Genomic DNA, 16,651 nt, shown 5'->3' with positions numbered 1-16,651 from the left:
TCTTTATCATAAGCTACAAGGGTTTGGTGCCGGTGGCCCTTCACCGCTCAGCTCACCACCTTTTTTTAAAATATATATATATTATTTTTTATTCAATATTTCATTTATTCAAGAATAGAATTAATTGTAATTTTGAACGGCTAGCTCCATCAAACAAACACTTAAAACTAATCGGAGTGAGTATTGGTAGAGACTATCTTTCTATCATCTTTTTATCTTCCTAAACGTGATGTGGCTTTCAAAATCACCATTAAATTTTAAATGAATTATACTTGAATTTTAATCTAATGGTGATTTTGAAAGCCACATCAACTTTAAGCGAATAAAAAGATGGTCCTTAGCATTACTCAATCGGAATTGGATGGAAAATGGGTTTGATACAAGAGAATTAATACTACAAGAAGTTTTGAGATAATTTATGTTCCCCAATAATCGATTTGATATATATAAGCTCCTAAACCCTAATGACCCATTTAGTAATTATTCCTAAAAATTAACACATTATTTTTTTTAAATTGAATCCTTAAGCATACAAAAAAGAGGGATAAAAATTGGAGTAATCTCAATCAATATAAGGCAAAAATTATAATTAGAGGCATTATCTATTCTCTAACTAATCTTTCATCTCGCTTTTTCATATCATTTTATTTGAATTTTGAACGATTATTATTTAAATAATACAATGACAGGAAAATAGAAGTAAAAAATAAGTTGGTTCTCTAAATTTAAAGAAAATATAAGGAAAGTTGTCATCAGTACAGAAGCATAAAAACATACAAATCCTAAAATTGCTAAAGGAAAAAGCTTTAAAAAAAGAAGAAGGAAAAAATACAAAAGATACCCTAATTTCTATCGGATAACCTATATATATATATATACATCCTGCAGCACCCTTTTAGAATAGAGGTATGACGACAAAGAACAGCATGCAACGAGGCGTGCGTTTCGATTTTGTTTCCGAGGAAGACGCCATTGGAGGAGTTAGGAGGCAAAAAAAAAAAAAGCTGTAGGGTCTTTGCAACTTCAGCCTCTTGCTTCCTAAAAGGCTGCAGTATTTTGGCCCTTTTGGTGATGTAATGCTGCTATCTTTTATGAACAAACATATATCACTAAACCAATTAGCTGTATTTCTGCTATTTTTTAATAGAAAAGGCTTGGGTTCAATCACTTTTACAGATAAATATAAACTTATAATATCAACAGGGCACAAAAAAAAAATGGAAAGGGAAAATATAATTGGATTTTATGGACACCCATTGAGTTTTAGCTCACGGTTCTTTCCTTTGTACTAAAAATACATACCGAGCCTAAAAAGCGAGTCAAGTTTTATATTTGCTTCTTCATGAACGTTAATCGAGTCGAGCCAAATTTATACGAATATATATCATTTAATAACCAATCTTAGTTTTGTGCTCACGAACGGACCGTTTAATAATCAAATCGAGCTTAATTGAGCAGAATCCGAGTAAGTTTACGTGTAGCTTTGATCATTTAATTAACAGCCCTATGTCAAGCTATCAAACTGATCAACCACTATTCACCTATATGTATACAAAAAGCATTTATATCCCGTCCAATAAATGTTTAATTAAAAGGAAAATTGTACATGTATTTTTAATTACTTATTTTTTAATATGGCAATAAAAATCATTATTGATATATCATATATAGATTAATTCATTCAAAATTAATAGTGATTTTTACTGTCACGTAAAAAAAATAAGCACTTAAAAATACTTATAGCCAGCATTTCTCTAACTAAAAAAACACATTTATTTATTTAATTTCTGCATTAATTGTATCTGGTCAAAGCTTCAGATAAATTAGCTAAATGGATGAGATTTTTATTTTGCTTTTTCATATTTTTTACTACACGGTTGGTCAAAATAACCTTTTGACTAGCCAAAAGATGAGTGATCGGAAAAAGTTGTCTTCTCTAATCCTCTGCACCATAAAAAGCTTGTGTATGAAGATTTAAGTTCCAACAATGGCAACTTGAGGGCTGCTACACGTGCTAATTAATAACTAATATTTAATACCTATATATGTATATTAAATGTTGAATGCCTGACCCAGCATAAAGAAGAAGCAAATTAATATCACCCTTGGACTTTGACAAAAGTGTAAATTCAGTCCTCTTACATTTTTTAAGTTTAATTAATGCACATTATATTTCTAACAAACCACAAACTATCTGTAATTGATTTTTCTGTTAAATCTAACAAATGTTTTGTCAAGTAAATTGAATATCTATCATAATTGTCTTCTTAATGGCTAGTGCAAGTTGTGCAACCTTTATCTATAGATCATTCTTCTTTTGGGTATGACTGTTGCTTAGAACTGGAAGAAGTACTCGAAGCAAAAACAAGACAAGCTGGATATGACGAATAATAAAAAGTCCAAAAAAAAATAAAAAAAAATTGGAACTATGATGGGGTGGATTATGAAATGATCAGCGGTCTCATTTATGCTATGCCTTGCATCGTGTTCGTGTGTTTAGTGCGGGGCGGTTATTGCAGCTATTTAGCGGGGGTTCGAGAAGGGTTGAGAAATTTTTTGAGGTTTCTACTCGGTTTTGTACCATTTTTTATTTGGCTACCGCTTCTAAGATTCATTTCTTGGTTTTTGTTTAATATACAAATGACCATGTCATTTTTTGACCAATTTCTTATTATTTATTTGTGGTTTAATTTATGTAATATATTTTTATTTTAGGTCTTTTGTTGTTGAGTTCTCTCCTTCTTTTTTTGGGTTTTATAGATCCCATATATGTAACCTTTCCGCTATTTAACTAGGAAAAAAACAAACCAATGATAGTGGAATGACCAGCCAAGTGAGTGGAGAGAAACATATTATTATTTTGTAATGGAAACTAGATATGAAAGAGATAAATAATTTCATTTAATTTTTCTGTTAGCAATGATGTTGTGAAAAGTCATATACATCTCACGTGATTAGATTTGATCATAAATGTAATAAGCATGGACTAAATTTTACAAATAAAAAGTATAACTACTAAAATAATACTCATATCAAAGTTACTATATATATAAATAATCAGAAATCTTGCATTAACCATCAATGAATTACACCTCAAATTGGTCTCCAAGGATAGTTCAATTAGGTCCCCAAGAGGTAGTTTAATCGGCTGGGACCACACTTAATAAAGTGGAGGTCACTAGTTCGAATCCCCCTCCCCCCTTTTTGTGCGGACATGTCAAAAAAAAAAAAGGATAGTTCAATTAGCTATATATAGATCACGTCTCGTAAAACGGATGTAACTAAATCGAATTTTTTTCCCATTCTTTTGTGTAGACATATCAAAAAAAAAAAAAAAAACATTACACCTCAAGTTTGATAGAAGGAACGTCAATATTACTAGAAAAGCTATAGTTTTGGGCAAGAACTCACATAAGGCTTTTAATCAAATTCCATATTTGTGATGCTACTAATATTATTGTAATTTGTACAACATGATATATATTCTCACCTAAAATTACCACATTAGTTTGTCACACCTCTCTCAAAATTTCCTCCAAACCAGTCAAAAGGAAATATCTTTCAACCTATGTAAAATAGTATTAAATGTCTGTAAACATTTAAAATGTACATTAAATTTTTAACTTCATTAATAGTAGTTTATTAACTTAAACTAAACTTAATGTGCCTTTTAAATGTTTATAGACACGTGACACTATTTTACATGAGTTTGAGAATATTTTATTCAAACTGGTTTGAAGAAAATTTATGTCCTATATTTATACATACAATTTGGATTTATTTTATTTTATTTTTTTGTATTGTTACAATATGTATTTAAATGCTTGCATTTCACGCTTTTCTCTTCTTCTTTTTTTTGGATGACATCATCATCATGCATAAACAATGAAATGAAGGGTTGAAACTCAAGAGCATGCGATGTTCCCGTGAGCGTGAAAGAGTGCTCTGGTTTCCTTCGTAAATACTTGCAGAATCCCAGGGTCCTTTGATAGGTTTCGCTCGCGCGAATTCCGTCATCGTGGCGGTTAAATTTTGGCACCACTCCTGGACGTACGTTACACCAGCTGTTTCATTTCACGGCCACGGTTACACAGTACTGTCGTCTAGCTCCTCCAACCACACGCCGCCACGTACTAGGTAACCCAGCCTATTTGTCACGTAAAGGCATGCGAGTGCACCCCAATTCTTCACTCACTTCCAAAATCTCCATGAATCGTACGGTCGCTATCAAGCCAAATCCTATCTGTACCCCCACGTGTCACTCCTGCCATTTTCGTCTTACATCAAGTCCCTCCTCGCCCTCAGATCCCCCCCCATCCCCATTCACTACAGTAAAACTCTTACTAGAACCGCAATTATTGTTTTAACGATTTTAACCTGTAAAATAAATTAAGAAATCTAGAATATCTGATCTTTTAATTATTTTTGTATCTCAGCAAATCTCAAAGCTAATAGGCTAGAGATATATATATAATTTTTTTTTTTTTTTTTTTTTTTTTTTACATGTCCACACAAGAGGGGGAGGAGATTCAAACTAGTGACCTCTGCTTCATAAGACGTGGTTCTTAGCCGATTGAGCTACTTCTTAGAGACTATATAATATTCCCTTAATCCTTAAATTATGTTACTGTCCCTGATAAATATTGAATTATTTAATTAAATAATAATTGTTTAGAATGTAAATATTATTTATTCATAAACAAAACCGGGCCCAAAAGAAAGGTTTTATTGCAGCTTTGTCTGTTTATGGGCCGAGTGGTTGTAACCGTCGGTCTATCTATAAAGACTCCCCAAATGCATAGCCTTTGTCTCTCATCAACGCATTATACACACTTCTCTTTTATGAGTCTCTCTCTTCTGCTATCTCTTGAAGTGGCACAAACATGTGCGGCGGGGCTATCATCTCCGATTATGTTGATATAAGGCCTGGCCGGAAGCTGTCGGCTGAGGAGCTCTGGTCCGAGCTTGACACCGACTCCGACCTCCTTGGCTTCGACTCCTTTAATGGTAGAGCTTATCCAAACCAGTTTGGCTACGACTACAAGGTCCCTCAAAAACCCAAGCAACTCAACAAAGGTACGTAATTAACTTCTTTTGTTAGCAAGTTGACATTTTTGCATCTGGGTTTCATCAAAAACTTGGATTTAACTTCTTTTGTTAGCAAGTTGACATTTTTGCATCTGGGTTTCATCAAAAACTTCGATTTTGTTCGACTTTTCTATCTGGGTCTTCTATTAATTAATTATTTTTATTTTTTGGTTTTTCTTCTTCTGTTCATTTAATTTGCTTTGGTTATTTTGGCCCATCGTTATTCTATTTTTAGGCAGTACTGTAAGATTAATTATCCAAAAGACCATATATAACTTGATTGTTAGTAAACCGACTCTACTGTCAAACTTGCTTTATGTTTGAGTAGTGCTCATAATAATAACAACAAAAATAACGAGTGGTTCTGGTTTTTCTAGTAATATTGAAGACAATTTTTTTTTTTTTTTTCTTTCTAATTTGGTTTTTTTTGGGTATTATTACAGTGACGAGCGATAAGGCTCAGAAAACAAGCCAATTAGTTGCAGAAAAGGAGAGGAAGAGTCAGAAAAGTCGCAAGAACGTGTACAGAGGGATCCGACAGAGGCCATGGGGAAAATGGGCGGCTGAGATCAGAGACCCACACAAAGGTGCCCGAGTCTGGCTTGGTACCTACAACACAGCCGAAGAAGCCGCACGCGCTTACGACGAAGCCGCCAAGCGAATCCGAGGCGACAAAGCCAAGCTCAACTTTTACATGAAACCCCGTCCGGCTCCTGCTCCGGCTCTCTCTCCCCCGCCGGCTAAGAAGAGGTGCACGCTTCCCGAATTAACCCAGCCGAGTTTCCAGACCACCGAGGCTCTGCCGCCGCCGCCACCGCCAGCAAACATGGGCATGGGCATGGGATACCCTTGCAAGAACGAGGAGTTTGAGCTGAAAGAGCCATTCTCGAGCTTGGAATCGTTTCTGGGTTTGGAGCCTGAGCAGCAGCAGCAGCAGCAGCCGTGTTCGCTCGGTGGAAGCACCGAGTTCGACTCGGCCGACCTCTGGCTACTAGACGACCTGGTAACGCATCACCAGCAACAACTGAAGCTCATGTATTAGCTTTAGACAAAAACACCAAAAGATCAATGGAGGGATCATGTGTACGCGAGAGTCTATGTGATTATGGTAGCTTTAGCTTTATTATTATTAATGCTTTTTTCGGTGCCGTAAATACCAGAAATAAATTTGGCGTGTGTTTGCGTGTGTCATCGTCCTTGTCGTTGTCTGCGTTTGTTTTGTTTTGTTTTAGGTTGGTCTCGTGAGTCGTGCCGGAGCTCGGTGCATGTACCTCATCTTTCGTTGGATTCTAATAATTCCCTCTTAATTAATTAATTAATTAATTATTATTGGTTTTTATTATTAGTATCCGTACTATTGGACGGTGATAATTAGAGAAAGTGGAGACTTTCAACTTACTGAGATTCCGGGCATTAATCGTGATTATTAATAAGGAAAATTAAAAATTACGCCATTTCAAAAATGTTTACTGGGTTTCTAAACTTTCTAGAAGTGAATTAATTGTTGGTAAAACTTTTACGTATCCCTTCCTCCTTAATAGAAAATTTACACCACGTAAACAATATCTCTACTACGTACCATGCCAGAGATGTCATGTAGGTCGACACGTTATACCTACCTACCACCCACCCACGTCAAATTTCAATGTATCATGAACTTTGAGTTGCATCTTCAACTTTCTTTTGCTTTTTCTTTTTTCTTTTGCTTTTTTTTTTTTTTAGTATTTTTTGATAATTTTATTATTTATTAGGATCCAATTTGAATTTGATACAAGTGGTAGATAGGAAATGTGATGGAAGATGCTTTCACGTGGCAATTGAGACGACCCGACAAAGATGCTTTTATATGGCAACTAGTTGCCTGGACGGAAAATGTGATGGAAAATTAAAGTGATTTATAAAGTTATGAAATGTGAGGCAATAATTCATTTTTAATTTTATATAAACTTAGGCGTAGTCTCTAGCCGATTGAAGGACGGAGGTAATGTTGTTAAATATGAGTAATTTTATAAGTTCCTTTTGTGTCTTTTAAAAAATGATGCTGCTTTTAAAATTATCATTTGATCAAAATATAATAATAATCAATTACAAGCTCAATGATGATTTTAAAAGCCACATATCCTTAGAAGTATAGAGGCCTGTAACTAGTTATATAGCGGTAAAATAAAATAAAATAAAGTAATTTTTTTCTTTTCCCAAATAATAATATGCCGACATCTTCAGAAAGGGAAGGCGGGGACTGGGAAGGGTGGTAAAAAGCACAAAATCTTCTTAGACTAACGGAGATAAAAAAAAACAAAGCAGGGGGAAGAAGATGGGGGGGGGCTACTTTCTTCTACCAAGATCGATCTTGTCGGCCAAATCAAAGTTGAAGGAGATAAAATAAATAATAAATAAATAAGAAAAAGAAAGTGCATGCATCTTTGTTTTTGATTTTTGAAATTTTTTTTTTAAAAAAAAAATCTAAAACATGGTCATTATATATAATCATTGCTATTTGGTAGCTCTAAGTATTGTCGGGTTATTTTGATTATGGTATTAATCATAGATTATCACGGATTTATAAAGTTGATGATACAGTAGGGAGGTCGTACAAGCCATTTGGGTTTAAAAATGGTAGACATTGCTCTTGTGCCCTTGGGGGAAGAGAATGATACCACCCACCATGTTGGGATCTTACGCATGAACGTGTGGTTTGCCTCCGGGGAATTACGGGAATAATATTGCGTACTTCCAAGAAGCCCATATGCTAAGCACTATATGCTTCTGATCACAAAGTAACTTATACTTGGTACGATCACCTGAAAAATGAGAGAAAAACTCACCCAAAAAAGAAAACGTTTAGAGAGAAAAATGACTCTTTTTAATGCGAGAGATGCTCCTGAATATAACTGTTACTTGATGCTTCTCACGTGACGTGACAAGATAAAGTTATTTGATTAATAGTACAGTTATTTTGTATGCAGTCATAGTTATTCTTCAGAACGAAACTGGGAGATGGTTGGTATAGGCCATGGCCCCTACCAATACAAGAAAAAAAAAATTAAGGAAAAAATTTTTTTTTTCTTGCTTATTGGCCTCTACCCACTAAAATTTTTGGCCTTTAGTTCCTATTTATATCAAAGTCTAGCTTAGCTCCGTCCTTGGTTATTCTCCATTTATATCCCCAACACTGAGCATCGATACGTGGTGGTGGTTAAGAAAAAGATTAGCTAGGTTGCAATGTCGTAAGAGAGATAATTTGACATAATATTAAGGTAATTAATAAGGAAGGTGCCTCTCTCGAGGTGAAGTCCCAGTCCAAGTTGATTTTAAGACAATGTCACCGAATGAAAACAATTATACTTTTTGACGTTAGATGTCCAAATACTTTCAACCACTTTGGACTAGCGAGCTAGCTAGCTAGAGAGTTACCCCAAGGAAAAGGAAGAATAGAGTGTCCCATAATTCCTCCTCCTTTTCAACCCCTTGAAACTTTGAAACTGGACGTACAGTGTGAGGCTGTGGAACTTCAATGTGCATGTGTCACCACTTACCACAACACGTTGAAATCCCGTCCCTCAGCTTACCAATTTGGAAACGCAAAAAGAAATTCACATGACAACCGGAGAATCGACACTTTGGGGATATTCAAATGAAACGTGCACGATTTTTTTTATTTATTTTTTTCTTATTGAATAAACGTGCATGCATGATTGAATATTGATAGGCAATAACTCAGAAACCAAAAAAAAAAAAAAATTCACTTCAACCTTGGGTTTTTAATCTTAAATGGTAAAAAATATACATGTGGGGTTTACAAACATTAGAGACTAAAATAAAATAAAAAGACGCCGAGTTACAAGTAATGTTAGAATCCATATTTTTAATTCACAACTATCTCACAATATTAATATGGTAGCCCCAATCAATCATTGGATCAAAAATCTAATGATTAGTTAGAACGGTCACTTCATCATTGTGAGATAGCTGTAACATTAATGAAAAGAGTAATCATTGTTAAAAGAAAGAAAAATATAATTCAAAGAGATAGATAAAGTTGTCACGCCAATATTATAAGATAATTGTGAAATAAAAATATAGTTTTTAGCATTTCTCATAATTTAAATGATTTTCTAAAAAGAAAATATGAGATGGAGAGAGCAAAATGAGTTTAGCACGCATTCTCTTCTTGAACTTATTAGATGGTTGACAATATACCAAGGAAGAGTTCCATAATTAATTAACTCCAAACTAGCACAGGGCAGTAGCAGGAACGTGAAATAGAGATGTATGCCCCAGGAATGTATATTGTAATCACGATGACAAAGAACTGGTAAGAAGGCTCACAGCAAACAATTTAGAACAGGAACATGTACTGCAAGTCAATTTATGTAGGTGAGAAAAGTAGACGAAAAAATTGAATGATGTGCACCCATAAACAGAGGTTCATGAACCAAACCAAATCTGTCGTCACTCGGATCTATGTGGGGGCACAATAGGATGCTTACAAAACATACATATCTACGCTAATATATAATTAGAGTCTAATAATTACAATTAAGGATGTTCCCTGAGCTCAAAATGCTGTATATATATAGGTCATATATATATATATAATTAGGTTCGTGTCAGCTGACTCAGCTCATCAACATCAAATCATAGAGGACTTCTAATATTTGGCACTTAACTTAGAATTAGTTGCTTCTTGTGGGCTCCAAGAGGGGGACCTAAATGCAACTTGAAAACTTATTTGATAAGAAATATATAATTAAAGCACCAACATGGAATTTGTTATGTTGTGTCTGTTCTTCGACAACAGTTCGAAAGTCCGTGCCGACAATCTGGTCGTTCTACACGTTAGCTCAATCATCTGAAATTTCCACTCTATTTTATTAATTTGTTTATGAATTCAACAGTGGTTGCTTGATGGATAATTGAAAGGGATAGGGATATCAAAATGCAGCTACTGAGATGAGATGATTTATATTCAGTTTTTCAATTAACCAATTATATATAGAAGAAACATATGTACACACGCAAACAAGATCCTATAAGCAGATCTCTATGAAGATTTTGTGATTTCAAATCAATAGAAGCCCTTGAGAATTCGAACTCAATAGATTCATGCCAATGTTACTGTTGATTGGTTCAATGGATTCCAAGTCAATACAGATACCACTGAGGTGTTTGCCTAAGTCTCAAACAGTACCAAATAAAACCTAATCACATTCCGACTGGATCATGTCAAAGTAGGAAAGTTTGGCTTTATAGTTGCATTGTGATGTAATTATAAATACTATCCTTCAGTACAAAATGCATCAGAAATGCTGTGAGATCTATCAAAACACACTTGGCACCTCCAGCATTTTTCATGAAACAGGCCAGTGGATATGTGCAAGTGCAACCAAATTTTACAGCGCATAAGCCTATAGAACAAAATAAACATCCCTGCAGTCACACCCTGATGCAGATATAGCATAACAAGGAATCATATAGTTTCCCTATTTGCTTTAAAGAAGAAAAACATGCAACAGAGGCATCCCTGATTAAAGATGAAGATATCAGATTCGTAAAACATCACGAGGTTAACAGGCATATGCAACCTGCAATCTCACGAGATCTGAAAAAGTAACTCAGAAAAAGCAACAAAGCCTCTACAATAAAATTGTATGAAAAGATGGGCGAAAATGACTATACCTGACTCCTGATCATAGGGTTACTGTGAATTGGATACCAACTAGCATTAATTGCATACACTGATCATCTTGGAAAGCAAATAGAGTGAAACTTACATACTATATTTGCTCCACAATAATGCTTAACTTCCTGATATGTCTAAAACGCTTCACCAAACCAACTAACATGTAAGGCAGGATGTGTGCTATCACTCCAAATCAACTAGATTGAAAAAGCTTGTCCAACCATTAAGGTCAACAAGAACCCCACCTTTATAATATTATTAAATAAGGAAAATATTTAGGTCAACAAAACCAAGATGGTAATCTAGGAATAAACGATAGTTACTAAGGTTTCATTTGTTTTGACGTAAAATGTTGTCAGCTGAAAACATTCTATAGGAAAACTACTGATTTTTCGAAATCTGGCTATTACCTTGCTGTTTGGTTAGCACTGAAAATATGTTCCGCTGGTGAGGGTGGCACCAGCATGAGTTGGTGCAGACGGGAGAGGAGATGGTGTATTGGGTGTGCCATGGTATGGGTGTTTGTCAGTTTTAAAGAGAGGAGCAATGGACAAAATGTTTTACGCCTTCAAAAATATGTAATACATTTATGAAAAACAATGGGGTCTTTTTTGATTGACCGAAAATGTTTTACGGTTGAACACCGTGGAATGCTAAAAATATTTTACGGAAAACGTTTTACGTCGAAACAAAAGAACTCTTCTCTCTCGCTCTCTTTCTCTCACACACACACACACACACTCACATACACATAAGAGTTGACAATAAAGATGATTTTTCAAACATCTAGCATCAACCAGAACCTACATAAATAAGAGACAAGAACCTGCTCCAACTACATACACTGTTCAGATACATGCATAGCACATATCCAAACCATTCTACTACCCATGAGACTATGGCAACAACCAGTATCACAAAACTTTTTAGAAACAACCATTCTATCAAAAAAAAAAAAAATTATTACAAAAAGCAACCTTGTCCCACAATGAGACTTCAGATAGAAATAACCATTATCATAAAATGAGTATAAACTATTCTAAGAAAGCAATTCTAATAATATATTGAAACAAACTACTTTTGCAGACAATGTAAGTTGAATAGCCATCAACGAGGGGAGCTGCAAGAGATAAATATGGCATCGCAAAGCCGACTCCATATTAGGAATCACTATCGTAAACATAACAGCTCTCGATTACCTCCAAGCTCTAAAAACTCAGTTTTTGCGTGACATGGCTGCATTATGCGGTAATCACATAATATTCAGTCAAAATATATCCCCACAAAATTACATCGCAATGCTCCCACGTTAACAGAAACCTCAAATTATTTCCGTATGCCAATCCATTTCATGAGCCACAACAAGCTGAATGATCAATTAGCAAAGGAACAAGTCTGAAAATCAATCATATATAATTATAACGGACCAAGTATTATTCACCAATTTATAGACAATGAGATTATATACAATATATACGAAGACCGCAAGTTCAGAATAGCCCCATCAAATACATTATACATCAATGACCCCCAAATTGTCCACCTATTTATACGTCGAGCATTTAGAAGCGAAGCGATACCGTGTTAGCAAATCGATGACAACCTCATCGGAACCTTCTCTCTCTCGCCGTCTCCGATCCCATCCGCTACGATCCGAACGATCTTCTTGAACGCGAAGTGCACGCAATTCGAGAGCGCGATCCAGTAGATCACCTCGTAGACGAAATCGAAAGCGGGATCAGAGGACGATGATGACGAATCCCAATAATGCCCTCCGAATCCACCGAAATTCCATCCTCTGCCCCCGCCGGCGCCTCCGCCAAACGGACCGTCGCCTCCGTCGCCAAAAAAGCCGTCGTCTTCTTCGCCGTCCTCGGAATCGCCGCTAAAAGATATCCGCCGTGTGCGACGCTTTTTCCGAAGGAGAGTCCGGCGAGCGGTCCGAGAGTAGTTCGATTTGACCGGCGGAGGAGCGAGAGCGTCGACGGCGAAGAGAACGGCGGAGATCGAGACGTGGCTGTTGTTGTTGTTGTGGCGACGAAGAAGGAATTTGGCGAGCCCTAGGCCTTGCGTGGTGGCCAAATTTACTGTGTCGGCGATGAGAGAGACGTCCATGATGATAAATTCGTCGAATTGAGAAACGAAATCGAGAATCGGTTGCAAATCGAAGAGCAAGGGTTTGGAATTTATTTTCCCGGGAAATGAGGGAAAATAGAAGAGACGGTGGGAAAAGCCACGTTTGGGAATACAAATTTCAAAGGCAACGTGTTATTCTTGCTTAAGAGTGGCTCAGGTAAAAGACACCGACACTACGTAAGGTCAAATTGGAAAATTCAATGGTAATGGGCAACAAACACGAAGGGGAAATTGGAACATTCAATGGTAATGGTCAACAAACATGAAGTTGAAATTGATTTAAGTGCATGTTTGAGATTGCTTTTGAGAAATAGAAAAAAAATGGCTCAGGTAAAAGACACCGACACTACATAAGGTCAAATTGGAAAATTCAATAGTAATGGTCAACAAACACGAAGGGAAAATTAGAAAATTCAATGGTAATGGTCAACAAACACGAAGTTGAAATTGATTTAAGAGCATGTTTGAGATTGCATTTGAGAAATAGAGTTTTAAAGTTAAAAAGAGCTTTTGAGTAAAAGTTTCATTTTTAAGCTTTTTAGACCCTTAAAAGCGATTTTAATTTTTTTACCAAACGAATAATTTTTTTGTCAAACGGGTTTTTTAAGCGTTAAAAACACTTTTAAAATTTTCAAGCACAATCTCAAACATGCTCTAAATTAATGTTTATCATTTTTACCAGGAAAAAAAGCTTTTAGATTAATGCTATCCTTGCATTGTTTACTGTTTTAAAAACATGTTTTTTTGAAAGCTATTTCCAAAAGAAGAAATCAGAAATCAGAGAATGAGTTGAGCCAGTTTCAGGAAACAGATTATGTTTTCATGTACAGTGATCAAAACACAATGAATTGAACAAGAATTATCCCGTATTTGTGTCATTGTGTGGGAGGAAGAAAGACACTAGGAGAAAATGGAATCAAACTCTACCTACCTACCAACTAAGCATTAAGAGTGAAGAAATTTCTATGCAGTACTAAAGAAATTTAAAAGAACGGAGGTCCGCCTACAAGTTAAATGTGCCATCAAAACATGAATCAGAAGAGGGATACAAATTTCTTTTAAACTGTTTTTGCTTTAACTTACTATAATCAATGTCAAGTGTCATTTATGTTTAAATTTCTCAAAAATTAATATTTGGCTTCTTAAGTTAGTAGAATTACAATAAATTACTGTTAATAATTGTAGCACTTCAGATTTTGGAAGTCTTATTTTAGAGATATTAATTTGATGCTATGATTATATTAATATTCATATTAGGCAATGATGTTAATTCTTGAGAAATTTATGGTATTGTATGAATGGTAATTGGAGATTGGTAGGTAGAATAGTATAGGGTAGGTAGAATAGTAAATGGTAGGTATAATAGTATTTGGTAGGTGGAATAGTAAATGAATGGTAGAATTGTAAATGAAAGGCGGAATAGTATTTGGTTTTTTTTCCTATAAATAGAGCTATTCCCCTTCACAATTTTCACCACTCATATCCTCTCTTCCACATATTATTCCTTCTTCCGTTTTCTACTCGGTCTTTCTTCTTTCTGAAAGTGTTTACACGAAACAGAGAGAGAAAGGGCGAGACAAAGCGTTGCAAGAAAGAAAGAATACGAGAGAGAACGGACTTGAGAAATTAGTTTGAAAGATATACTAGTAGTGTTAGTCAGATTGGAGCAACTAGATCCTTCAGACCACTTTTAGCTTCAGTTTAGAAGTAAGTAAATTCACTACCCCTTCTAAAATTACTTCATGTCATGCTATTTATTTATTCTTGTATCAAACTGTAAATGATTATTTTATTTACCTGTCATGGATATATGTTGCATGCATGAAGCATTTCTAAAAGAATTATCTAGAAAGTTTATATTTGAAAAGGTTTCAATTTTTTAGAAAAGAAAGTTGAGAAATGATGACGATTATAAGGAAGAGAAAAATGATGATAAACCCTCCTACATGTTGCCCTAAGATGCATCAGAAGAAGTACAAAGAAAAGTACAAGAGATGAGATAAATGTTTATGAAATGAGGGCACATGTATGGAGGAGAGTATTTTTGGCCCCAAGATAAGTAAGAATGAGAGGAGTTCGGTACCGATACTTGGATGGAGGCGAAACCACTGAAGGAGGCTATGCCAGAAGGTGGTATTCCATCAACATGACCGTTGAGTGCACCAAGAAAAGAGTTAATTGACGGTCGGGCATGACTGAGGCCACAGTTCAGTGCCATGGTCACAAGGATCCGCAACCCTCATACACATGGATAATAGTGTACATGGGCCATAATATGAGAAAATGATAATATGATTTTCAACGATGATATACTATAATGATTTACAACAATGATATACTATGATGATATACTATGATGATTTTCAATGATGATATACTATGATGATTTACAATGATGATTTATAATGATGCATTATGATGATGATTTATAACGATGATCTATTACTAAATGTAATAGTACGTATATGCTACGGGAGATGCAACCGTACATACATGTATTATTATGGCTGGATGTATATTTATTTGTAAAAACGATTTTCAAAACTGAGAACAAGGAGTGAAACTATTTATGGTTGTGGATTTTACTTGCTGGGCCCCTTTTGGGCTCATTAAGTTTTATTTCTTGTTTTCAGGTAGAAAGGACGCTGGAATAGGAGGCCGGAATGGGGGCGGGAATAATTATTAACTTTCAAAGTCTTTTCATATTAGTTATTGTAATAATATGATGTTCCGCACTAAAGTTTAATGTTTCCTAATTTCGCTTGTAATAAAATCTCTTGAAGAATGTTTTATACATTGATCGTATCCTTTAAAATCAAGTACTCTGATAGACCTTATAGATCTTTGCAAAAGTTTTGTTGTAAAAGAAGGAAAGTGGCAAACTCAGTCTTAACGGGCTGGGAATGTTACAATAATATTAAAGAATGAAGAATAATACAGCCCCAACTTGAAGCCAACTTTTTTCTTATTTTTTAATTTAAAAAAATAAAAAATTTAAAAATTTTCTAAAGCAATCATTTTTATTTTGGTCCTTCTTTTACTTAGTATTTTTTTAAAAAAATAAAAAGTGTATTTTTATTCATAATAATGACCAATTTTTTTAAAAAATAGTCATTATTATGAAGAAAAATACACTTTTTATTTTTTTTTTAAAATACCAAATAAAAGAAGGACAAAAATAAAAATTATTGCTTCAGAAACTTTTTTAATTGATGAGATATGACGCTACAGAGTGAGGCCCATTTCGACTATGTGCTTGTGTTTGCGTTCGATAGACCCATTTAGTTCGTGGGTGTGAGGGCATGCTAAACGATGATGGATGCCATGTGAGGCAAAAAGATCGCAGAGTTTTTGAAATTCGTCACCGCCATCGATTTGAATGGATTTAATTTTGTGGTCAAAAAGCCTTTCGACATAAGTCTAAAACTTAGGAAATATAGTAAAAACATCATATTTGCATTGGATTGGATATAACCAAGAAAATTTGCTAAAATGATCAACAAAAATAACATAATAACGAGCACCATTATTTGATAAAACAAGGGAAGGTCCCCAAACATCAGAAAAAGTTAATTATAAAGGAAAATGTGATGGGTGATTAGACATGGAAAAAGGAAGTTGGTGACTTTTGCCGTAGTGAGAGGCGGGGCAAAGTGGTAACTTCTTATTTGACGTGACGGGTAGGTGAAACTGAGACACAACTTGATGAAGTATTCGATCAGTAGGATGACCGAGACGCGCGTG

The 16,651-nt window shown here is 35.0% G+C and overlaps 2 protein-coding genes across 2 annotated transcripts; one reads left to right on the top strand and one right to left on the bottom strand.

Annotated features, from left to right (window-relative positions):
- Positions 1-4,801: 4,801 nt before the first annotated feature.
- LOC132186014 (ethylene-responsive transcription factor RAP2-3) lies at positions 4,802-6,279 on the top strand. The gene is made up of 2 exons (XM_059599800.1): positions 4,802-5,076; positions 5,532-6,279. Exons 1-2 carry the CDS (start codon positions 4,884-4,886, stop codon positions 6,128-6,130), a joined length of 792 nt encoding a protein of 263 aa, XP_059455783.1. The 5' UTR covers positions 4,802-4,883; the 3' UTR covers positions 6,131-6,279.
- A 5,884-nt stretch (positions 6,280-12,163) lies between these two features.
- On the bottom strand, positions 12,164-13,018 carry LOC132167065 (uncharacterized). The gene has a single exon (XM_059577959.1). It carries the CDS (start codon positions 12,884-12,886, stop codon positions 12,356-12,358), a length of 531 nt encoding a protein of 176 aa, XP_059433942.1. The 5' UTR covers positions 12,887-13,018; the 3' UTR covers positions 12,164-12,355.
- Between the last annotated feature and the right edge of the window lie 3,633 nt (positions 13,019-16,651).

This window comes from Corylus avellana, chromosome ca1 (assembly GCF_901000735.1).
Source record: "Corylus avellana chromosome ca1, CavTom2PMs-1.0".
NCBI lineage: Eukaryota > Viridiplantae > Streptophyta > Magnoliopsida > Fagales > Betulaceae > Corylus > Corylus avellana.
Note: the sequence above shows the minus strand (reverse complement) of the source record. Positions and strands in the feature narration are given on the sequence as shown.